The sequence below is a fragment of the Bubalus bubalis genome, chromosome 2 (assembly GCF_019923935.1).
Source record: "Bubalus bubalis isolate 160015118507 breed Murrah chromosome 2, NDDB_SH_1, whole genome shotgun sequence".
Classification (NCBI taxonomy): domain Eukaryota; kingdom Metazoa; phylum Chordata; class Mammalia; order Artiodactyla; family Bovidae; genus Bubalus; species Bubalus bubalis.
The window spans coordinates 61,875,202-61,900,560 of record NC_059158.1 but is presented as its reverse complement, the minus strand read 5'-3'; the positions used below and the strand labels follow the sequence as shown (position 1 = coordinate 61,900,560).

Here is a 25,359-nt window from a genome sequence, read left to right as displayed (position 1 = left end):
CACCCCCCCACCGCCTCCTGGTTGTTCATTCAAATGTGTATTAAGTTCTTACTCTGTGTAAGATACTAAGTATGTAACTGTAGAGATTTAGTTCTCTGTGAATGGAAGATAGTGCTCTTTTTCCTTTTCTGAAGCTATTCTTTCCTGATAGTGTATTTTAATGCTGTAGTTGCACCAATGCCAGCCTAATCCTTTTTCTTCAGTGTAGAGTGGTAGTTAGTCAAATATCCCTTTATTGTAGTTTATTAATATTTCATAATAATTCTCATTTCAAACTTCAGATACTCATCATTCTAACCGGGACTTTTAATACACACCATATCACATATCATTAAATACACTCTTAGTTCATGAACTAAGTTAGCAGTTGATTGTCTTTGATATGACTTGTGCAGTTACCTCAAAATTCTTCTAATGATCCTGGCCCTCCCCCCCTCCCCCCAACTTCTTGAAGCACATAGCAGCTGTTTACATATAGGTCAGTGAATTAGTTAACATGTATTGTTGGGTTTCATCCCAGTTACGTTGTCAGTTAAGATCTCTATCATATAATTTTATTCTGAAAAGCCATATATTCTTGTAACTTGAAAGCATAGTTTTGTTGTTTTCAAGAAAGCCTGTCAATATTTTTCCCCTTTAAATCTTTTTCTTTTCTGTTTGCCTTAGGACCTGAAGCCCTTTGGATGTTAACAATAGACAAACCAAGAATGGCTTAATCATTTTTTTCTTTCCTCTTTTATTAATTTTTATGTTTCTTATTTCACATCCTGCCCAACTTCTTCTTCTGCTTCCTCCACTATGTCTTTCTGCTGGGTTTTCCACAGTGTTCTGGCTGACACATCATATGATCATATCTAGAGGGAGAAAGTGTTGAGGTCTTTGTTTATTGTATCTGTCCTGGATCTGCTAACTTAATGCTTCTGGGTCCTTTTTCTTTATCTCTTTCCAGATGGCCATGCCAATGAGGAACTCCTTTCATCCAGTTTCTGTTCCATTTAGTCTGTCTGTCTGAATTGCTGCTATGCATCCACAGCTCCTTATTCTTTTACTCCTTATTCTCTGCAATGCAGAGGCATAGTCTGTAATGAGAAATTCTGTAAAGGCGCTTCTTTGGCCCAGGATCACACAACTTAGCAGTAGCAGATTAAAGCCAAACTCTAAATTCAGTATTACTTTCTATTCTACACTTCATTCCAAAGTCATAACAGCTTAATTCGAGATAGACCTAAAAGGTTCCAACTAATTGTATTATACCCTATGAATCTTTTCCTTCCTTTTCATTCTTACTAGCTAACACTGACCTGTTTAAAAACAGGCAGCCATGATCCCTTTTGCATTCAGGTATATATAAGTTGTATATAATATATATATACATCCATCTATATATTAATATACACTGTGTATGGCCTGTATTGGTATTTATTCATGTAGAAAAAAATTAAAAACTTTTTTCTAGGCTCATATTCTTCTTGACTGTGGTGAAGACAATGTCTGTAAACCCAAACTGGAGGTTTCTGTAGATAGGTAAGTTTTGCTCCAAATAATAGACTGTATAATAAGAAATTGAAATGAAAGAGCACATTTTTCTATTAAAGTAATAGCAATGAGAATTAGTTAAATTGGAGGATAATGCATGATTTTCAGTAAAGGAGTGAATGTTGAGCTTTAGAAAAATAGGCTGTGTGTTTCACCAGCTGCCTAGGTTAACAGATCTTTTTTCATCAGTATGGAGTAGTGTCACAAAGTAGCATTGTATTCTCTTAAAGATTGTCTCTTGACTAAAGGACGTATTACCATTTTATATAATGTATAAATTATAGCAAATATTGTAAGTATCATGACCAGGGGATTAGTTCAACTTTTAGAAAAAATCAGGAAATTAATAAGTACAAAGGGATATAAAATTATTTCCATAATAGATTTGAGTGATAGTGATATGAGAAAGGCATCAGTGTTTTCTTTGATTGGGAGAAACGTTGAGTTTGCACCCAGCGTGCTATTTCCAGTTCAGTGTTGATCTGTGCAGTGGTCTCAAAATATCCTGAGATGCCGTTGAACACTGTCAGTGCTTTGAACAGTCATGCTCTTGCTGCGCAGTCTTTCTTCATTGACTAGATTTATATTAACTTGTAGTGATCAAAAGAAGATCTATATTGGGGACGACAACCCTCTGACCTTGATTGTTAAGGCTCAGAATCAGGGGGAAGGTGCCTATGAAGCCGAGCTCATCGTTTCCATCCCACTGCAGGCTGATTTCATCGGGGTTGTCCGTAACAGTGAAGTAAGCAAGCTGCCTCTTTAAAAATCGAAATGCACTCATGGTTCACATTAACATTAATGAGCAGCTACCCTATTTATTATACTACAGCTTAGCTGTTCTACCTAAGGCTAAATTGCTAGACAATAGAGTGCCTGTCTTACATAATTCTTTTCAAGCCTAGTACTTTGCATAATGCATTGATATGACTTTTTAAAAATTGCTAGCTAAGTGCCTGACACAAGGTCAGATGGATAAAGGGTCTAAGCCTGGCCATCAAATAATTTGTCAGAAATAATATGGTTATGTGTCTAAGTCCTCTAGGGATCGTTCTGAAACACTTCTGCATGTATATATGGCAACTGAACACAGTTCTGGTTCCCCCATATCCCTCATTATTCAAATAGATCTGTTTGCTTTGTAAAGCAAGAAACCCAAACATCCAAATGTATCATATTGTCTAGAAACTTTACAGTTTTAGTATGGCTTCTGCTTTTTTTTTTTAGTGATTAATTTATTTTCCCTTCAATCCTCTTTCTTCATCTATCCAAGGCCTTAGCAAGACTTTCCTGTGCGTTTAAGACAGAAAACCAAACCCGCCAGGTGGTTTGTGACCTTGGAAACCCAATGAAGGCTGGAACTCAAGTAAGATATTTTAATTAAATGGGTCTCTTTTGTTCTTTCATAGAGATTAGCATATTTTTCTGTGGGTTTGTCCACAGTCATTTGTTTGATTATTTTTAATTTATGTTTTGATTATGGTGGGTCTCTGTTGCTGCACGTGGGCCCTCTCCAGGTGTGAGCAGAGGCCACTCCTTTCTGTGGTGCTCGGACTTCTCCCTGCAGTGGCTTCTCCTGTCGTGGAGCTTGGGCTCCAGTAGCTGCAGCACATGGGAGAAGTAGTTGTGGCTCGTGGGCTCTGGAGCATGGGCTCAGCAGTTGCGGTGCATAGGTCTATAGCTGCTCTGTAGCATATGGGATCTTCCGGGACCTGGGATTGAACTGGTATCCCCTACATTGCAAGGCAGATTCTCAACCATTGGACCACCAGGGAAGTCCCATAGTAATTGTCTTTTTTTTTTTTTTTAATAAAAACTTCAAAATAGTACTTCAGTTGGTTTTGATTTAGAATGTAACGATTATTAGAGCTTAGTTTTGATTAAGATACCAAAGTAGTGAGTTGTGCTATTACCTGTATTCAGTAAGCTGCTCTTTGCCTTCAGTTTGGTGAATGGATGAGAACATGATTTAAACTAAGGATAGATTGTAACTTTGATGTTTTAAACTGGTGCTTTAATGCACCCTCAAAGCTACTCTGACAAATACTGAGACTGTTATTCTTAGGTGAGTTAGAGTGATCTCATTAACTGGGGCTCCCCTGGTGGCTCAGACTAGAAAGAATCTGCCTGCAGTGCAAGTAGGCCCAAGTCCTATCCTTGGGCTGGGAAGATCCCCTGGAGAAGGGAATGGCTACCAACTCCAGTATTCTTGCTTGCAGAATTCCATGGACAGAGGAACCTGGTGAGCTACAGTCCATAGGGTTGCAAAGAGTCAAGACAGGACTGAATGACTAACACTTTCACGTCACACTTTATTAATGTGAAACCTGTAAGGTCATCCCATTAGGATCAAACTGCACATTGGTTGGATCAGACTTCTCTTTAGGTGGTAGAGAAAGTAGCCCAGAAGCTTGAGAAGAAGCACTCAGTGGATTGCTTCCCAAATCTTCTAAAAAAGGAGACAAAATATACCTTTTTGAATTGTTAGTATCAAGGGGGAAAAAAGCAGCAGTATATTTCTTGTTACCTTTTCAATAAAATTTAATTTATTAATAATGACACATCAGTTCAGTTCAGTCACTCAGTCATGTCCGACTCTTTGCGACCCGATGAATTGCAGCACGCCAGGCCTCCCTATCCATCACCAACTCCCAGAGTTCACCCAAACTCATGTGCATCGAGTCGGTGATGCCATCCAGCCATCTCATCCTATGTCGTCCCCTTCTCCTCTTGCCCCCAATCCCTCCCAGCATCAGGGTCTTTTCCAATGAGTCAGCTCTTCACATCAGGTGGCCAAAGTACTGGAGTTTCAGCTACAGCATCAGTCCTTCCAAAGAACACCCGGGACTGATCTCCTTTAGGATGGACTGGTTGGATCTCCTTGCAGTCCAAGGGACTCTCAAGAGTCTTCTCCAACACCACAGTTCAAAAGCATCAATTCTTCAGCATTCAGCTTTCTTCACAGTCCAACTCTCACATCCATACATGACCACTGGAAAAACCATAGCCTTGACTAGACGGACCTCGGTTGGCAAAGTAATATCTCTGCTTTTTAATATGCTATCTAGGTTGGTCATGATTTTCCTTCCAAGGAGTAAGCGTCTTTTAATTTCACGGCTGCAGTCATCATCTGTAGTGATTTTGGAGCTCCCAAAAATAAAGTCTGACACTGTTTCCACTGTTTCCCCATCTATTTCCCATGAAGTGATGGGACCAGATGTTGTGATCTTAGTTTTCTGAATGTTGAGCTTTAAGCCAACTTTTTCACTCTCCTCTTTCACTTTCATCAAGAGGCTTTTTAGTTCCTCTTCACTTTCTGCCATAAGGGTGGTGTCATCTGCATATCTGAGGTTATTGATATTTCTCCCAGCAATCCTGATTCCAGCCTGTGCTTCCTCCAGCCCAGCATTTCTCGTGATGTACTCTGCATATAAGTTAAATAAGCAGGGTGACAATATACAGCCTTGATGTACTCCTTTTCCTATTTGGAACCAGTCTGTTGTTCCATGTCCAGTTCTAACTGTTGCTTCCTGACCTGCATATAGGTTTCTCAAGAGGCAGGTCAGGTGGTCTGATATTCCCATCTCTTTCAGAATTTTCTACAGTTTATTGTGATCCACAGAGTCAAAGGCTTTGGCATAATCAATAAAGCAGAAATAGATGTTTTTCTGGAACTCTCTTAGAAGATCTGTGATAATTGTTATTCAGTCGCTCAGTCATATCTGACTCTTTGCTACCCCATGGACTGCAGCATGCCGGGCTTCCCTGTCCTTCACTATCTCCTGGAGTTTACTCAGACTCATGTCCATTGAGTCACTGATGCCATCCAACCATCTTGTCCTCTATTGTCCCCTTTCCCTCCTGCCTTGAGCCTTTCCCAGGATCAGAGTGTTTCCTAATGAGTCTGCCCTTCACATCAGGTGGCCAAAGTATTAGAGCTTCAGCTTTAGCATCAGTCCTTCAAATGAATATTCAGGGCTGATTTCCTTTAGGATTGACTGGTTTGGTTTCCTTGCTGTCCAAGGGACTCTCGAGTCTTCTCTAGCACTTCTCTAGTTCAAAAGTAGCAATTCTTAGGTGCTCAGCCGCCTTCATGGCCCGACTCTCGCATCTGTACATGACTCCTGGAAAAACTATGGCTTTGACAATAGGGACCTTTGTCAGCAAAGTGATGTCTCTGGTTATTTAATATGCTGTCTAGGTTTGTCATAGCTTTTCTTCCAAGAAGCAAGTGTCTTAATTGCATGGTTTCAGTCATTGTCTGAATTGATTTTGGCACCCAAGGAAATAAAGTCTATTACTGTTTCCATTTTTGTCTCATCTGTTTGCCATGAAGTGATGGGACTGGATGCGATCTTGATTCCAATCTGAGCTTCATCCAGCCTGGCATTATCTGTGATAATATGGGACTGCAAATTCCATATCTACCCTTACAGACAGTGTCCTATTAGATGTTTTTAAGGGTACAGTCTTTCAATGACTAGTAAATAAGTCCTAGAGATCTAATGTGCGGTGTAATGATTATAGACAAGAATATGGTGTCAAACTTGTGAGAGATTAGATCTTAATTCTTCCAACCACAAATAAAGAAGTTATAATTTTGTGATGTGACAGAGTTACAGTTATTGCTGCAATGGTAATCATGTAATGTATGAAATCAACATATTGTATATCTTAACTTTACACAGTGTTGTGTGTCAAATATTAATATATTTCAATAAAAAATAAATATTCCATATTTCATTAAATATATTTTTCCCTTGAAAGTCATAATTATTTCTAGATGTATGGTCTCTTGGGGAAGACGGCTTGAATAGAGTCCTCAAAGTTACATTTCAAAGTTGTATTTAATGCAGTGTTTTATTAAGAAGTGAACGTGCCTTTTATTTTCTCATACACTCATTCTCTCTGACTTTCTTACTCCCTGTGTATTCAGGAAAGATAATTCCAGGTTAATTCTTACGGCCGGCTCCAGGCTTTGTAAAGTGAGAGGTGGTTTGATGGAGTCCCCTAGAAGGGCCATTTTTAGATGTCTTTTATATGACTTCCAAGAAGCCTGCTTTCTCTAACTTTGTAGCTCAGTTGTTTTCTTTAAAATAACAATTTTCTGCCTGCAGAAGTTAAGATGTTTGTTATTGATGGACTTGTAGGTGGCGTAGAGAAATTCTGCTTCTGGCCCTACTTCTCTCCTTTTTAGTCAGGCTCTCTGAGTCTTGTAAACCGTCTATTTCTTCCTGCTCTATTAACACAAGTTCAGGTATTAGCTTCCTGTCACAAAATCTTGTATATAACTACTGTACTTTCATTGGATCAGTGGTTCTTCTTGCATTTTTCAGACAGTTAATATTAGTTGACATTATAAGGAGATAATACGTTAATATTATAAGGAGATATGATTAATCATTGTTGTTAAACAGGCTCCATTATGGATTGGTCTGAGTATCTTAATAGAAGATCAGACTTAGGGCTTCCCTGGTGGCTCACTGGTCAAGAATCTGCCTGTAATGCAGGAGCCACAGACGCGGTTCGATTGCTGGGTCAAGAAGATCCTATGGAGAAGGGCATGGCAACTCACTCCAGTATTCTTGCCTGGAGAATTCCACAGACATAGGACCCTGGCATTCTACAGTCCATGGGGTCGCAGAGGGTCGGACATGACTGAAGGGACTGAACAGCAGCAGCAGCAGCAGGCTTAGTTATTTTTGCGAGAGTACTTTCAGTTTTAAGTTCAGAAAAACCCTGTTTTAGACCATTCTTTTTTCTTTAGACATTGGATTTGAAATTTCACTTGTTTGACATGTTTCTAACTAACATTAACATTCTCTTCCTCCTTTAGCTCTTAGCTGGTCTCCGTTTCAGTGTGCACCAGCAATCAGAGATGGATACGTCTGTGAAATTTGATTTACAAATTCAAAGGTGTGAAGACAACTTTTTTCTGTCTATAACTTTTGAGGAAATAGCGTTTGTTATAAATATATTTTGCAGTATACTTAAGTATTGTGAAATAGGATAGACTAAAGTTTTAGTACTTAGTTATCAAATTTTAAGACCAATATTTACATGATAAGAATAATTTTATTATTTTTGAGTTTTAAGACAAAAATAAAAGTTAAATAAAGCTCATCTTCTTAGAATTAAATGCTAATGAAAATAATTATTTTGTGTAGTTTGTCATTTCTTTATTGCTTTTCATTTGTTCACTTTTAGTTTCACTGCATTTGCCTCTGTATGATTTTGATGATAATTATGCTCATCAATAAATTCAGTCCTAAATTTATTTTTTTTCTTTTTCAGCTCCAATCTTTTTGATAAAGTAAGCCCGGTTGTATCTTACAAAGTTGACCTTGCTGTTTTAGCTGCTGTTGAGATAAGAGGGTCAGTATGATTACCCAGTTGAGTATCTTATTCTCATGATTTAAACTACTTTAAAAAGTAGTTACTTTTTTTTAATATTAAAAAAATTATTTATTTTTTAATTGAAGGATAATTAATGTACAGAATTTTGTGGTTTTCTGCCGAATATCAACATGAATCAGCCATAGGCATAGATATGTCCAGGGCTTCCCTGGTGGCTCAGACGGTAAAGAATCCGTCTGCAATATGGGAGACCTGGGTTCAATCCCTGGGTTGGGAAGGATCCCCTGGAGGAGGACATGGCAACCCACTCTAGTGTTCTTGCTTGGAGAATCCTCATGGACAGAGGAGCCTGGCAGGCTACAGTGGGTCAGACACGACTGAGCAATTAAGCACAGCACATAACTCATGTCCAAGTCTTAGGCCCCCTAACTTCTTTTGGATAGTATATGTTCTTATTCCTACAGAAGCTAGAACTATAGCTTCTGTAGGAATAAGAAGGCTCTGGGTGTATTCCAAAGCCCCAAATATTTATTTGCTAATTCTCTGGTAATAAACCAGAAATGGCAAAAGCAGCATAAAATAAATTTATTGAACTTTTATGCAGAAATGTTTGCCTATTACCAATTCATCTGTTACACTGGATTCAGTAAAGACGAGTTTGTATGTCCCTCTGTGCATGTACACGTACAAGTATAATTTTTTTTGTCTTTGGTGTTTTTTTAAAAATTCTGATTTTATTCATTTGGATACTAGGTACTTTTGAAAATGAACTGACCGTATCATTTTGATATTCATGGTAGGTTTTCTTTGGTCATTGTTTAGAGTCTCAAGTCCTGATCATATCTTTCTTCCGATTCCAAATTGGAAGTACAAAGAGAACCCTGAGACTGAAGAAGATGTTGGGCCAGTTGTTCAGCACATCTATGAGGTTTGCAGTTGGATTTAATTGATACTTGGTAGAGAGACAACAGAGGGAGGAACAGATAGGCTACTTTTAAAAAACAAGTCCAAAAAACAAAAAGAAAACAAATCTATGTAAATTTCATGTGAACTCTGCATAGTTTAATTTTGTACCAGAGATGTCTTAGAATTTTTTCCCCATTCTTAAGCTCATTTCCATTAGACAAGTAACTTCAAGTGGTAAAAGAAAGCTGTTTATACAAACTGTTGTTTAAAACCGATTAGTTGTACTTGGGTAAAAGGAATAGGTCGATGAGTAAAATTTTGATTCTGTGGGAAGAAAATTTTCTATGCCACTTATCAGTAACTTTTTCATGTTTTCCTCTTTTGTTTATATTTTTATCCTGACACATACCGCCCTATTCGGAGGCAGATGTTGAGTTTGATTCTTTTGCATACTAATGATCATGATGTAATATTGGAGTAACTATGGAAACTCTGCTGTTAGTCAAAGGCTGTTGCTTCAGGATTCCTAAAGATGATGTAGGGGACAGATTATAGATTTTTGCCCAAAGTATTTGCATTTTTTTTTCCTCATTAGCTGAGAAACAACGGTCCGAGTTCATTCAGCAAGGCAATGCTACATCTTCAGTGGCCTTACAAATATAACAATAACACCTTGTTGTACATCCTTCAATATGATATTGATGGGCCAATGAACTGCACTTCAGATATGGAGATTAACCCTTTGAGAATTAAGGTAATATGCTTCATAGCAGCCGTTTATTATGCTGATGTTTTATTGCTTTTCTTTCTAAATCTATAAAAGAAATGCATAAAATAAAGCAGTTGTTTTAGTAATAAATCCATTCTGCAAAAATATTTTAGTTCATAACCAGTATGCTATGGATTAGATTGTTTATTTGTGTGATGAGTAAGGATGAATTCTATGATGTTCTGCTGAACCATTTATTTATGTAGTATTTAGTGAGCCTCTGGAGATATTCTTAAGTGATCCAGTTTGACTTTGGTTTCATCACAGAGTGGTTTTATCCACATGTGATATTATATCAAGGGTGTTTGGATGTCCAAATTTTTGTCTTTGGGGTAAGATGTAACCTTTTACTCCTGGCTTTTTTGACTTGACCTAGAAAATATCATTTTATGAAATTCTATTTACTTTTAGATATAGTCCTCTCTATCCTAGCATGTATCTTTGGATAAGAAGCTGTTGCAGTTGGGAAAAAGGAGGGTTAAGAAAACAAAACAAAGAAATGTATACTCTTGACACACATCACAGATGTACACTGTGAAATTTCAGACTGTTTTGTATATTTTATCAATTTCTGCTCTCACTATGCAAGGGGAGAAAATGATGGCTAGGCAGAGGTAATTTTTCCCCACATATTAAGGACTCATCTTTATTTTCTGTGCTTAGCGTTAGCCATATAGTAAGTGGTGAATTTTCTATCATACCAAATTTTTAGTGGCTGTATTTTCATCACGTGTAACAGTTTATGCCAAAATTTTTATGCAAAATATTTTCCATTGTTATTTACCACCAGTTTATTAATGTAATCCTAGATCTCAAATTCACAAACAAGTGAAAAGAATGATACAATTGGTGGGCAAGGCGACCGGAACCATCTCATCACGAAGCGGGATCTCACCCTCAATGAAGGAGATGTTCACACTTTGGTAAGTGCCATTCCAACAGCAAGCACTTTAAATGTTTTTAAAATAAGTGATTATAGAACTGATGCCAAAGAACATTTCAAAAATAACAACAGCTGTGCAGGAAAGAGCTATATATTTTAATACCATTCACTCCTCTTACTTTCCTCTTCCTAACTGGATTAACACCACATTTTATTCAAAGGATCTATCTTTATAGATTGCTAATAAAAATGTTTTATATTCTAACTTATTTTTCTGACTGCGCTCCTTTAACTGACCTCTTTCTTGGTCTCATTCTAATCTTTGCAACTTATGTGCAGTACTGTAGAAAAAACCCAGAAGGCCTCAACAAAAAATGTGAGAATAATTAACATTATGATCATCTTTTGTTGAGTCAGCCTAATGACTACAATATTATAGAGAGGTTTGTCACTCCAGTTCTAAAAATTTAACGTGTTAAAAGATGTTAAAATTTAACATCTGCAAACCACAGCTAGCAGAGCACCTGGTATAGTGTTTCTGTTCACTCGCAATCACCAGTTACCTTCATATCTCCGAATCCCATGGTTCTTCTTAGCTCTCTTTCAGTTTAACTGCTCAGTGACTTTTGGGCACATTAAGCACTTCTTCCATAATGAAACATTCCTATCTTACTTCTAGAGCACTACTCTCTTGGTTGTCTTCCTACCACAACTCTCGACTGCTTACTCTCTATTTCTAGGCTTTTAAGCTCCAGAGAGGATTTTCAGGGCTCAGATTTCTTGCTGCTCCACTTCCAGTCATTCATTAGATCTGTGTGGTCCAGTTTTGTAAATAGCAGCCACATTTCAGATATTCATTGGCCACGTGTGGCTAGTGGCTACCACGTGGAGAAGTGCAGGTGTATCTGCACTGATGATTTCTGTCACTGTAGAGGTTATATCCCACAGTTCCATGTGAGATGACCTTAATCATTCTCAGGGCTATTAAGTACTGTTTCTGTGTAGATGACTTTGATTTATATTTCCAACTCACTCCTCTGCATTGAACTCCAGACTCTTATTATCCAGCTATCTACTGGAACTCTTCTTAAATAGGAATCTTACACTTAATGCTGAGAATATACCCTTGAGTTTTCCCAATGCTAATCTTTCTGTGATGTCCCATGTTTTAGTAAATACCAGCTCGTTTCTCTGTCCAAAACATGGGCGTTGTGCTTGACTCTTTTTTTTTTTTCTCTCAAACTTCATATCTGACAGATCAGCAAATTCTGTCATTGTCTATTTTCGCAACACACAGAAAGTGACCCCTTGTTGCCATCTGTATCACTGCCACAATCTAACCCAGGCCACCTTCCTCTTGCACTTGAACTGTTATTGCCAAACCTCCAGTTAGACTCCATGTTTCTGCCCTTATCCCCATGACAGTGTATTTGCCACATAGGAGCCATAGTGACTCTTTTTAAAAATTGGTCAAGTCATGTCACTCCCAAGGACTTCCCTATAGCTCAGACAGTAAAAAAAATCTCCCTGCAATGCAGGAGACCCAGATTCGATCCCTGGGTGGGGAAGATCCCCTGGAGAGGGGAATGGCAGCCCACTCCAGTATTCTTGCCTGGAGAATGCCATGGACAGAGGAGCCTGGTGGGCTACAGTCTGTGGGATTGCAAAGAGTCAGGCACGACTGAGCAATGAACACTACTACTGTGTCACTCCTGTGTCTTCCCATCTAACTCAGGAGAAAACCAGAGCCTAAAAAGCCTTCAAGGCAAACAGGATCTGGGTCCTTCTGCCTTGCTGCCTGCATTTCCTCTCCTTACTCTGCTCTTCCCATTTTGGTCACCTTGCTTTTCATTGAACAGACAGCCCCAAGCCTGTTTCTACCTCCTAATTTTTAAAATTGCTCTCCTCCTAAAATGCTCTTTGCCCAACTCTCTCTGTGGTTTACTCCCCCATCTCCTTCTGCTGTTCTTAAGTGGCAGATTGGACTTCCCTGACCAACCCATGTGAATTCGAAGTTACCTTCTATCTTCATCCCACTTTTGATCCTGTTCTTTCTGGCCTCGTACAGAATCACATTTTTAAAATATTTGAGATAAAATTTACATAAAATTTGCCATTTTACCCATTTTAAAATACATGATTTAGTAATCTCTAGTATATTCACAACACTGTACATTATCTAACTCCAAAACGTTTTCATCACTTCAAAAAGAAACACTATGCACTAAGCAGCCACTGCCTTCTCGCCTACCACCCGTCTCTGGAGACCACTATCTGCTTGCTCGCTCTGAGGATTCATCTGTTTTGAACATATCCTATCAATGAAATCATATAAAATGTGGCCTTTTGTGTTTGGCTTCTTTGACTTAGCATAGTGTTTTTGAGGTTCATCGTGAAGCATGCATTAGTACTTCAGTCGTTTTGTGGCTGGATAATATTCCATTCTGTGGATAATACCACATTTTGTTTATGCATTCATCAGTTGATAAGTGTTTGTGTTGTTTCCGCTTTTTGCTATTTTGAATAGTGCCACTGTAAACATGTGTGTGAACATATATTTTAATTTTTTTGAGAATAAATCTAGGGGTCCAACTGCTGTGTCATGTGGTCATCCAGCCAAACTTGATTTAACTTTTGAAGAACTGCAAAACTGTTTTCCAAAGTGGCTGTACCATTTTACATTCCCAACCAGCAGTATAAGAGGGTCCCAATTTCTCCACATTCTTGCCTTCACTTGCTATTGCCTTCAAAGAAATTTATTTTGTAGTCCTCCTTATTAGAGTGAAGTTGTACCTCATTGTAGTTTTTTTTGGATTTCCTAATGGTGCTGAGCATTTTTTCATTTCTGTATCTTCTTTTGAGGAATCTCTATTCAAACCGCTTGCCCATGTTTAAATGGGGTTGTTTGCTTTTTCTTGTTGAGTTGTGAAGTGTTCTAGATGCTACCCTGCACATGTTTTCTCTCATTCTGTAAGTTGTCTTTTTACTTTCTTGATAGTATCCTTTGATGCAAAAAAGCTTTTAAATTTGAAGAAGTCCAAATTTCTCAAGTACATTTTTTTGTGTGTTGCTTATATTTTTACTGTCATATTTTAAAAACCATTATCTACCCCAGAGTCCTGGAGATTTACACCTAAATTTTCTGGTTTTCTGAGTTTTATAATCTTAGCTCTTATTTTTATATGTCTGATCCATACAGAATTAATTTTTGTATATGGTGTGAAATAGAAGCCCAGATTCATTCCTCTGCATGTGGTATTCCAGTTCTTGCAACATCATTTGTTGGAAAGACCTAGCTCTTCCCTTTAAATGGTCCTGACTCCCTTGTTGAAAATTAATTGACTGTGAATATATGGGTTTATTTCTTGACTCTTAATTTTGCCCCATTGATCTACGCATGTATCCTAATGTCAGTATCAAAATTTTTTGATTATTGTTTTTCTGCAGTAAGTTTTGAAGTTGAGGGGTGTGACCGCCCCCTGCCTGGTGTTTCTTCTTTTTTAAGAGCGTTTTGGCTGGTTGTTGGTGGTGGTCATGTCCAACTCTTGTGACCCCATGGACTGTAGCCTGCCTGGCTTCTCTGTCCATGGGATTCTCCAGGCAAGAATACTGGAGTGGGTTGCCATTTCTTTCTTCGGGGACTCTTCCCAGCCCCAGTAATCGAACCCAGGTCTCCTGCCTTGCAGGCAGATTCTTCACCGACTGAGCTACAAGGGAAGCCCTGGCTAGTTGGGGTTCCTGGCAATTCCATGTGAGTTTTAGGACCAGCTTGTCCATTTCTATAAAAACACTTGTTGAAATTTTGATAGCAGTTTTATTAGCTCTATCACTTTGAGAGTATTTCTATTTTGATGTTAAGTCTTTCAGTCCTTGAATATGAGCTATCTTCTTTATTTAAGTCTTCTTTATTTCAAAAATATTTTGTAGTTTTCCATGTACAAGTCTTACACTTCCTTGGTTAAGTAACTTCTACATATTTTATTCTTTTTGAATTCTGTTTAAAATAGAATTTAAAATTTTTTTTCATTTTATTTTTCATTGACAGTTTATATAAAAATAATTCACATTTGTATACTGATCTTGTGTTCTGTACCTTTTCTATACTTGTTTATTAGCTTTAGTAGTTTTATTTTGGGTTCTTTAAAGTTTTCTGTAAGTATTCTATCATCTGAAGAGAGATAGTTTTACTTTTTTCTTTCTGATCTGGATACCTTTTATTTAATTTTTTTTTTTCTTGCTTAATTGCACTGGCGAGAACCTTCTGAACAGTGTAGAGTAGAAGTATCATGAATGGACATTGTCATACAGTTCCTAATCTTATGGGAAAAGCATCCATTCTTTCACCAGTAAGTATGGTATTAGCTGTGCGCTTTTCATAGATGCCTTTTATCAGGTCAGAGGAGTTTGCTTCTAATTCTAGTCATCAACCGGAGGTGTCAGTTACTAGATAGCACTGTTGTGAGGTGTATGTATATGACATTACAGTTTATGTCTAATGCAGGTTGACCAGCATATAAAAAGATGGTGAATATTTGTTACTTCTGTCTGCCTTCAAGTTACCATTAAAAATGTCAAATGTGGCAAAGACCATCAGCATGCCACTTGATTTCTATAGGTCTGACATGGAATAACTATTAAAGATTCACTCCATTTCTCTTTCTTTTCCACAGGCATATTGTGATCTGATTTTCATGTCTTACTAAAATAACCATGCTCTGGGTTCTTTAGAATGTTAAATTCTAGCTATAAAAGTAAATATTTTAATATTATAAAGTTTATCCTTCCATAACAAATCACAGTAAAACCAATCCCTTCATAACAAGAAACATTCATAGGTTCAGCTGTTAGCCTGCTCATTTTAAACGTTATTGCTGTAAAGCAAAAGAATCTAGATCTCTTTAGCTTTCATATAAAACAAGTCAAATGTCTAACTTTTATATGTTGAAGAGATAATGGAATGATCTTTTCTTTTAAGTAAATAATTTTTTTGGCAGGGTTGTGGAATTGCTGAATGCTTGAAGATTGTCTGCCAGGTGGGGCGACTAGACAGAGGAAAGAGTGCAATCCTGTATGTAAGGTCTCTCCTGTGGACCGAGACCTTTATGAATGTAAGTGGGGAAAGGCGGCATTCAGCAAATTTATCCACTTTTTCAAAGAAATAAAAAAGGCCTGACATCTAGAAAATCATCTTATTGTTATTCCCATATAGAAGGAAAACCAGAATCATTCATATTCTTTGAAGTCATCTGCTTCATTTAATGTCATAGAGTTTCCTTATAAAAACCTTCCAATTGAGGACATCTTCAACTCCACATTGGTAAGTCATTGATTTTGGGAAATGAAATAAGTGTATTCAGTTAAATACTGTAGTTGTTTTTAAGTATTAGCAGTTAACTATTTTCATAAAGTAATTGAGTTATTTGAATGGATTATAACTTAGTTTAATACTATTTTACTCCCCCATCCCAGAATTATTTAAGGTAGACTTTAGCATCTTATTGTGTGTAATATACTTAGCATATACTGAATTTCATGTGGGAAAATTTGGGGAATCTCTCTCCACAAAGTTAGAAAGTTGGAAATTAACTGCAGTAAGTGAGGGCATTTTATAGATCTTTAATTTGAGGATTAAAATGAAACCAATGCATCATAAAGTGGGTGGTCAGATTATTTAAAAAATCATTTCAGAGACAGTCAGAAGTTAACATGAAGTTGAGAGTTTCAAGTGTGTATATGCTATTGATGCCAGATGTGTAATGATAACTTATACTGGAAGATAATGTCAGTAACATTAACTTAAAATGCAGTATATATTCAGATATTTGTTGAATAACTCAGTGAACTATTTTTAAGACTCAAGAACTTTTTTCTCCTCCACAGGTCACCACAAATGTCACCTGGGGCATTCAGCCAGCACCCATGCCTGTACCCGTGTGGGTGATCATTTTAGCTGTTCTAGCAGGATTGTTGTTACTGGCTGTTTTAGTTTTCGTAATGTACAGGGTAAGTGATGGACTTAGGAAGAGAGGGAGGGAGGGGAAGCAGAAGAAAAGAAGAAGGGAGAGAAAAAAGGGAGGGACAGAGGGGTTGGACCTTTGATAATGATGTATGATGAGCACTCCTTAACGTTTGAAGGAAGAAAAGTTGAACTAAGTATCATGTTAAATTTTCTTGGCCATATTATGGTCACTCAGAATACTTTCTGTATTCTTCATTGATGTAGCAGTGATGTTCTTTTTTTTTTTTTTAACCTGACAGATGGGCTTTTTTAAGCGTGTACGGCCACCTCAAGAAGAACAAGAAAGGGAACAGCTTCAGCCTCATGAAAATGGTGAAGGAAACTCAGAAACTTAACTGTAATTTTTAAGTTACGCTACATCCTGATCCATTAGAAGTTCCAACTTCAGTTTAGATTTTAATTTCCTTCCTGAGGAATAAAATTCCAAGACTATATACTGCTGATGGTGCCCATTGGTGTTAACCACAAAGTGAGAGCAATATTTGTCATCCTTTTCATTGTGATTAAGTTCATACATACATTTAATACACCTACTGACTTGTGTTTTTAGGTATTTAAATAATAACATTTCAAGTGATAGGTCTTCTTCAGTGTACATAAGATAGTGCCCGAGTTACCACTTTATCTAAAATAGTACCTCCTACAATTACTGTTTCTGATTTTGTATGTTGGATTTTGTTTGTCTTTTTTGTTGTTTTAAAGCAATCCAAATTTGGACCTTAGGATCCACATCTTTTGTGCAGATATATAATGTTAATAGACATTACACTACACTTGAGTTTTCAAGCTAACTTCATAGCTGTATAAACTTGGATTTTAATATTACCTATATGGTAGGACTTTAAAAAAAAAAAGCATGATCCCATCAAAACTCTTTCTTGTAACTGCAAAGGTACAGATTTTTGTTTTAATGTGAAAATTGAGTACATGCTATTAAACTTCTATTTATATTTTTATCCACAGTCCATTTGATTACATTTTATTTTGTATAAGTTTAAATTCTATTTCAAATCCTTTAAGTCAACTTATACTAAAAAATTAGTTTTTCCTGGTAGCTCAGCAGTAAAGAATCTACCTGCAATGCAGAAGATGTGGGTTTCATCCCCGGGTCAGGAAGATTCCCTGGAGGAGGGCATGGCAACCCACTCCAGTATTGGAGTTCTCTTGCCTGGAAAATTCCATGGATAGAGGAGCCTGGCAGGCTACAGGCCATGGCATCGCAAAGAGGTGGACTTGACTGAACAACTAATACACACACAAGTTATAGTTCAAATCCTTTAAGTCAACTTATACTAAAAATTAGTTTTATAATCAAAATTGCCTCTTTTGTGTAATTGTTTAATTTCTGCTAAACATCATGATGCTTGAAGCTAGATGGAATTGGAAATTGTTTCCAAAGTATATTCTATTGCATTAGTCTGGCTGTAGACAATACCAGGAAAAAAAAAAAAAAAAAAGCATTTAAATTAAAAGGCTATGTAGTTCTTTGACAGAGTTGCTTATTGAATAGTTTGTTCTTAGATTAGAGCAAGAGTTTTTAAGTTGGGATTAATTTATTTTCCTCCTATATATGTACTTTTCCTTATATTTTCAAAACTGTTATTGAGAATGTGTCAAGATCAATGAGAAAACTTTACAGTTTATAAGAACATGCACTCAACCTCTGAATCCCACAAGAAATGCTAAGGTAGCTCACTGGTTTACTTCTAGCAATAGCATGATGCTACTCACAGGGATATTACCTCAGTTGAAACCAGGTATAACATGTAAAACCAGTCTCAGCTATCATAATAACTTCTTAGAGGTTATTTTATAGGCAATTCAAGTTATTGGAAACCTTTTAAAATTTTCTTAGTTTTATTAATATGAACTACTTTTCTAGGATTTTTAAATAAAAGCTGTACAGGTGGCAAGTTGTAGTTAGATCTAAGTCTATAGGGTGATGAATCTTACTAGAAGATTATGTGAATTATTCACAGTTCCTCCAGGCCTGGGGATAACTGTTAATTATACCTATTTTTGTGTAATTACATCATGTTGTGCATTAGAAATTGAGAGTTCAATAGCTTTTTAACTACTGCCTTCATTAGGTGATGATAAATATTTCCCTTAGATAATTGAATATTTTTCCATGTTTTAAAAATAATTGAAATTTTCTTGCCATGGCTTGTGTTATAACTCCCTACACAAGTGGCTAAACTAGAATACATTCATAAAATAGAGGCATGTGTAGGTGAGTTGTACAAACAAGTTAGAACATTGACAAGACCCTATATTTAGCTTTAGTGATTTTCAAAATTGGTGTTATAATATAGATTTTACTAGTAGCTTAAAAGATCGTAGGTAGTCATACACAATAAGTACTTTTGTTACCAATAAATTTAAAGTTTTTTAAGTAAAAATTTTTTTATCATAGGGCCTGCCCCAAGACAGTTGCTAAGCTGGTCTAGAACAGCATTTACCTCACCAGTTTTCCCATCTAATAGCGGTCATTCCTGGAAATATCTGTTGGATAGAAAGTCACTCTTTCAAAAAGTTAAATGTTACTATTTGCTTTTGCACAATCTGTTCCTTTTATGGCCTCTTCTCTCAAGATATAATCTTGTATGAGAGATTGAAGGAGGAGCCAAGTTAGCTCAGTTGGGAGAGCATTAGACTAGAGGAGACTGAAGGGTCTTGTCATGAAAATTAACATGTTTTAAATTGCTCTTATGAACTGTAGTTTAAAGCAATAATATTTTCTTTAAAAAAAAAATTTATCTCTACAAAAATATGGTAGTCTAGACTTCGAAGACTAAAAACCTAGTCTTTGAAGAAAATATTTGGCAAAATGTTGGGATTAAAGTAACATAAATGTTTTGGTTAAAATGTCAAAAAATAATCACTGCTGTATTTGTGATTTATTGAGAACTGAAAGCTGTTTTGACTGTAAAATTCTTATAATCTGGTTCAGTTTAAGAAATCACATATCGTTGGAGTTGGGAATATCATAAAATATTTGATATTGGTAAGAAATTGATTATGTTGTTGATTTCTTATGTAGGCATTTATTTCAGACTTAATATTTTGTGAAACATTTGTGTGAGGGATGCTCTTTCCTTTTCTTCCCTTTACCTTTCTGTTGTAATTAGTGATTATTATAATTCTGATTAAGTTCTTAATACTGAGTTGTAAAACAGTTAATCAAAATATTAGTGCCACAATTCTACATGTTTTGAAACTAATTATTCATAGTAAATTCTCATTAATACTTTATATAAAGAGAAAATTCAAGTGTTAGAGGCTATACTGACTTCTTTAAGAGAATATGAAAGGTTTCTGATAGTGAATCGTAACCCTAAGAGAGATGTATGTGGCAAAAGTATAGTGTATAATAAGATGAGCGGGTTTTTTTATAAGGCATACAGTCTGTAAATTGATAGATGTCCCTGTGTTACAGAATGTAGTGTTGAGCTTGCAAAGAATAAGCCATTCTTGGAATATTTGTGTACAACTGTTGCTTATCTCAGTATCACTGTGTTAGTGCTCTTGGATAGCTTATATATGCAATACCTTGATTAATAAGAAAAATACAAAATTTGAAAATTGAATATAAGATCAAAAATAGAGAATGAAATGATGTAACGCTCAGTGTTGTAGAGAGTATTTCTTTTAACTTGTTGGTAGGCTAGTTTGGACAATGAACGTATCATGTAGCATGCATGTATGCTTGTATTTCATTGTAATTTCTCATACGTAATGAATTTCTTGGCAGAGGTACTGAATCTTTGATTTTTTTTGCTGTCGTTCTTCTCAAGTGCAATATAACAGTGTAACCAAACCTAGATATTTCAAAGTCTAATTTAGTAAACCTAATCTAAAAGAATTTATTAGTATTTTTGTTAGCAGGAAGGAAGGATTCTGAGATGGATATATGAATGAAGTTATTTGCCCCTAAAAGGTCATTCTACCCTTTATTCATTCTACACTTTATTTCAGGCTGGACGTGAACTGTTCCCTGCTAGTTTTGAAACACTTTACAGTATCTTAAAGTTACTTGGAAGTTGTGTATATCAATTAATTTCCTACCTAGGTAACATAGAAAGTCATTTTCTTTCTTTAGCTCTCTTGTGATCACCCACATTGGGTGAGGCATAAAATGAGTGTGTTCTAAAATTTATGATTTGCTAACTTGATTTGAGTTAGTGAAAACTGGTACAGTGTTCTTCTTATTAGTTTCCAGTGTGTAACTTGTGTCTGTTCAATAAACTTGAGCATGTGGTACCACTTTTGTGCGTGGATGTTCTATTTTCCTTCTGTGATGTTTTTTTTTAATCACAGGAGCCAGCAACAGTGCACTAAAAGGATGACCTCAAAGAGGTGGCACATCCCTTTAAAAGTCCCAATTCTTAGGAGAGTAAGTTGGGAGGTGGAGGTTGACATATATACACTATTGACACTGTGTATAAAATAGATCACTAATGAGAACCTACTGTATGCTTAGAGAACTCTACTCAGTGCTCTGTGGTGATGTAAATGGGAAGGAAATCCAAAAAAAGAGGGGTATATGTAAACATATAGCTGATTCACTTTGCTGTACAGCAGAAACTAATGCAACATTGTAAAGTAACTATATTCCAATAAAAATTCATAAAAAATTGAAATCTATCTACCTGCCTATCAACTTTCTGTAATAAACATGTATGTTCAAGTAAGAAAAATTTTGATTTGTTGATTTAATCAACCAAGTTATCAAACAATCAGTGTTGGGCCTTGTGGCAGGAACTGGAGATATAGCTGTGAACATGATGGCCCTGGTCTTGTGGAACCTACACTAGTGAGGATACAGGCAAGAAAATATCCATTTTATGTAATAAGAGTCCTAAGGGGAAAGAAGAGGTGTTGTGAAAGTTCATAGCAGGGGTTCCTAATCAAAGCTAAGGATATCAGGCAAAGTAGCCTCAAGAAAGTAATATATACGCTAACCTTCAGTGTCTGTGGGGGCTTGTCAGTTAAAGACATGAGGGAGTAGAGGTCTAGGCAGAGGAAATAAGTATCTGCAATCCAAATAATTCAGTTCTAGCTCAAGGGAATAAAATACACCCTTCCCTTCCTTTCTCTCCTCCCAAGAACCCCCATCTCTGTGCATAGTCAAAGGATATATTGTAAAGAGCTTTGTCAATTTGTTGGGGATTTTGGATATTTTGCTAAGAGCAATAGTGAAGTACCAGGAGATCTTAAGCAGGGAAGAATTATTATATAGAATATGTATGGTATTATACTCTGCTTTCTGATGGCTCCTGCAGTATGTTTATAAAAACAAAGTTCTAACATTAGTGATTACATTATATATGAGAGTTGGACCATAAAGAAGGCTGAGCCCTGGAGAAGGGATGCTTTTGAATTGTACTGGAGAAGACTCTTGAGAGTCTCTTGGACTGCAAGGAGATCAAACCAGTCAATCCTAAAGGATATCAACCCTGAATATTCATTGCAAGGACTGTTGCTGAAGCTCCAATACTTTGGCCACCTGATGAAAAGAGCCAACTCTGGAAAAGACCCTGATGCTGGGAAAGATTGAAGGCAAAGGGAGAAGGGGGTGGCAGAGGATGAGATGGTTAGATAGCATCACTGACTCAACGGACATGAATTTGAGCAAACTCCAAGAGAGGAAGACAGAGGAGCCTGGTGTGCTGCAGTCTATGGGGTTGCAGAGTCAGACATGACTTAGCGACTGAATAACACCATAAACATGAACAGTATCATGGATTAAGAATTGAGAATAATTTCCTAAATTAACTAGCATCTTCCATCCATTTGTAAAACACACTGGCTGACAGGTAAAGTACATGCAGTTGGCAGGACACCCCTTTGTCAACATCTACTTGGTTTTGTCTGCATCTGTTGGCCTGTATGTATGCTGAAAGTCAGTTATGTTTGTTTACACAATTATTTTTTTTTTTTTTGGCAGTTCTATGTGTTACATGGAATGGATGAAATATAAATTTAAAGTATATTTTTCTGTGAAAAAAAAGTGGGTGAGGAAATTGTAAAATTGGAGAGAAATTACAAATAGAAAGATTTGGCATTCAAATTGCTTGACAAGAGCTTTTAAGAACTTCCACTTAGCCGAAAACTTCAAGTAATAGGCATTCGTTGTAATTGTGGCTTACTACTTCAAACTCTAGGGGTTTGGTTAAAAAAAAAATTATTGACCCTACATCAAAAGGTTGGTAAGTGAATATATATCTGCTTCTTTTAAAATATATTTTAAATATATTGATTTTGTCTCTTGACCTACTTTTTTGATTCACCAACTACTAGCCCTGATTGCATCAAATAATACGGCTTTTGTATATTGCACAAAAATAAAGCATAAACTATGCATAATAGAGCATTTAAAAGTCATTTAAAAACCATCTTGATTAATCTTATTTCTTCAAATAGTCTGTAGTATTGAAGGGTTTCACACCCATCCTCCTCCATTGGTGGCTGTGAAATCAGCAACTTTGCTTCTGGAAGGTCACCAGAAAATTACTAGAGCTAATCAATGAATATAGTAAAGTTGCAGGATATAAAATCAACACACAGAAATACCTTGCATTCCTATACACTAATAATGAGAAAATAGAAAAATTAAGGGAACAACTCCATTCACCATTGCAATGAAAAGAATAAAATACTTAGGAATATATCTACCTAAAGAAACTAAAGACCTATATATAGAAAACTATAAAACACTGGTGAAAGAAATCAAAGAGGACACTAATAGATGGAGAAATATACCATGTTCATGGATCAGAAGAATCAATATAGTGAAAATGAGTATACTATCCAAAGCAATCTATAGATTCAATGCAATCCCTATCAAGCTACCAACTGTATTTTTCACAGAGCTAGAACAAATAATTTCACAATTTGTATGGAAATACCAAAAAAAACCTCAAATAGCCAAAGCAATCTTGAGAAAGAAGAAAGGAACTGGAGGAATCAACCTGCCTGACTTCAGGCTCTACTACAAAGCCATAGTCATCAAGACAGTATGGTACTGGCACAAAGACAGAAATAAAGACCAATGGAACAAAATAGAAAGCCCAGAGATAAATCCACACACCTATGGACACGTTATCTTTGACAAAGGCAAGAATATACAGTGGAAAAAAGACAATCTCTTTAACAAGTGGTGCTGGGAAAACTGGTCAACCACTTGTAAAAGAATGAAACTAGAACACTTTCTAACACCGTACACAAAAATAAACTCAAAATGGATTAAAGATCTAAATGTAAGACCAGAAACTATAAAACTCCTAGAGGAGAACATAGGCAAAACACTCTCTAACATAAATCACAGCAGGATCCTCTATGACCCACCTCCCAGAATATTGGAAATAAAAGCAAAAATAAACAAATGGGACCTAATTAAAAGCTTTTGCACAACAAAGGAAACTATAAGCAAGGTGAAAAGACAGCCTTCAGAATGGGAGAAAATAATAGCAAATGAAGCAACTGACAAAGGACTAATCTCAAAAATATACAAGCAACTCCTACAGCTCAATTCCAGAAAAATAAATGACCCAATCAAAAAATGGGCCAAAGAACTAAATAGACATTTCTCCAGAGAAGACATACAGATGGCTAACAAACACATGAAAAGATGTTCAACATCACTCATTATCAGAGAAATGCAAATCAAAACCACAATGAGGTACCATTTCACGCCAGTCAGAATGGCTGCTATCCAAAAGTCTACAAGCAATAAATGCTGGAGAGGGTGTGGAGAAAAGGGAACCCTCTTACACTGTTGGTGGGAATGCAAACTAGTACAGCCACTATGGAGAACAGTGTGGAGATTCCTTAAAAAACTGGAGATAGAACTGCCATATGACCCAGCAATCCCACTGCTGGGCACACACACTGAGGAAACCAGAATTGAAAGAGACACATGTACCCCAATGTTCATCGCAGCACTGTTTATAATAGCCAGGACATGGAAGCAACCTAGATGTCCATCAGCAGATGAATGGATAGGAAAGCAGTGGTACATACACACAATGGAGTATTACTCAGCCATTAAAAAGAATCCATTGTAATCAGTTCTAATGAAGTGGATGAAACTGGAGCCTATTATACAGAGTGAAGTAAGCCAGAAAGAAAAACACCAATACATGGAATTTAGAAAGATGGTAACGATAACCCTGTATGCAAGACAGCAAAAGAGACACAGATATATATAACAGTCTTTTGGACTCTGTGGGAGAGGGAGAGGGTGGGATGATTTGGGAGAATGGCATTGAAACATGTATAATATCATATACGAAATGAATCGCCAGTCCAGGTTCCATGCATGATACTGGATGCTTGGGGCTGGTGCACTGGGACAATCCAGAGGGATGGTATGGGGAGGGTGGTGGGAGGGGGGTTCAGGATGGGGAACATGTGTATACCCGTGGCGGATTCATGTTGATGTATGGCAAAACCAATACAATATTGTAATTAACCTCCAATTAAAATAAATTTATATTAAAAAAAATACAGATGACTGCCACCATAAGGCAGGATGACAGAAAATTCTGGCAACATTCCTTTCCTTCTTATCTGCTAGTCAGGATTCTGGAGCCATTTCCATTTTATCCCTTTTTTCTCTCCAAGAGCAGAGGTAAGTTGGGAAGAAAATGCAACACGAACAGCTTGATGAAACTAATTAAAGACTACATTCAAGCCTCACCTCACCCCCCAATAGCTCCTGCTCATACAGGTGAGGCAAAGCCATGATGGAATAGTGGTATTTAGTGTGAGGGCCCTCATTTTGGCGTTTCTCTTCCAAAAATTATGTAGGCCATTGAGTTTATTTTTTCTAAAAATCACTAAGAAACAATGTAAACTCATTTGAAGTTTCAAGCAGTGCAGAAA

General features: G+C 36.7%; 1 protein-coding gene across 2 annotated transcripts in view; it reads left to right on the top strand.

Annotated features, from left to right (window-relative positions):
- ITGAV (integrin subunit alpha V) overlaps positions 1–17,426 on the top strand; it is a 101,841-nt gene extending 84,415 nt beyond the window's left edge. For both annotated transcript variants that reach the window (XM_006067879.4, XM_006067880.4), the window contains exons 19-30: positions 1,457–1,524; positions 2,134–2,281; positions 2,810–2,902; positions 7,373–7,452; positions 7,831–7,911; positions 8,716–8,821; positions 9,395–9,553; positions 10,378–10,491; positions 15,446–15,559; positions 15,661–15,768; positions 16,332–16,454; positions 16,710–17,426. In XM_006067879.4, coding sequence (XP_006067941.3) covers positions 1,457–1,524; positions 2,134–2,281; positions 2,810–2,902; positions 7,373–7,452; positions 7,831–7,911; positions 8,716–8,821; positions 9,395–9,553; positions 10,378–10,491; positions 15,446–15,559; positions 15,661–15,768; positions 16,332–16,454; positions 16,710–16,805 — 1,290 coding nt within the window. In that variant the 3' untranslated portion in view covers positions 16,806–17,426. The remainder of the gene's footprint in view (positions 1–1,456; positions 1,525–2,133; positions 2,282–2,809; positions 2,903–7,372; positions 7,453–7,830; positions 7,912–8,715; positions 8,822–9,394; positions 9,554–10,377; positions 10,492–15,445; positions 15,560–15,660; positions 15,769–16,331; positions 16,455–16,709) is intronic.
- The last annotated feature ends 7,933 nt before the right edge of the window (positions 17,427–25,359 follow it).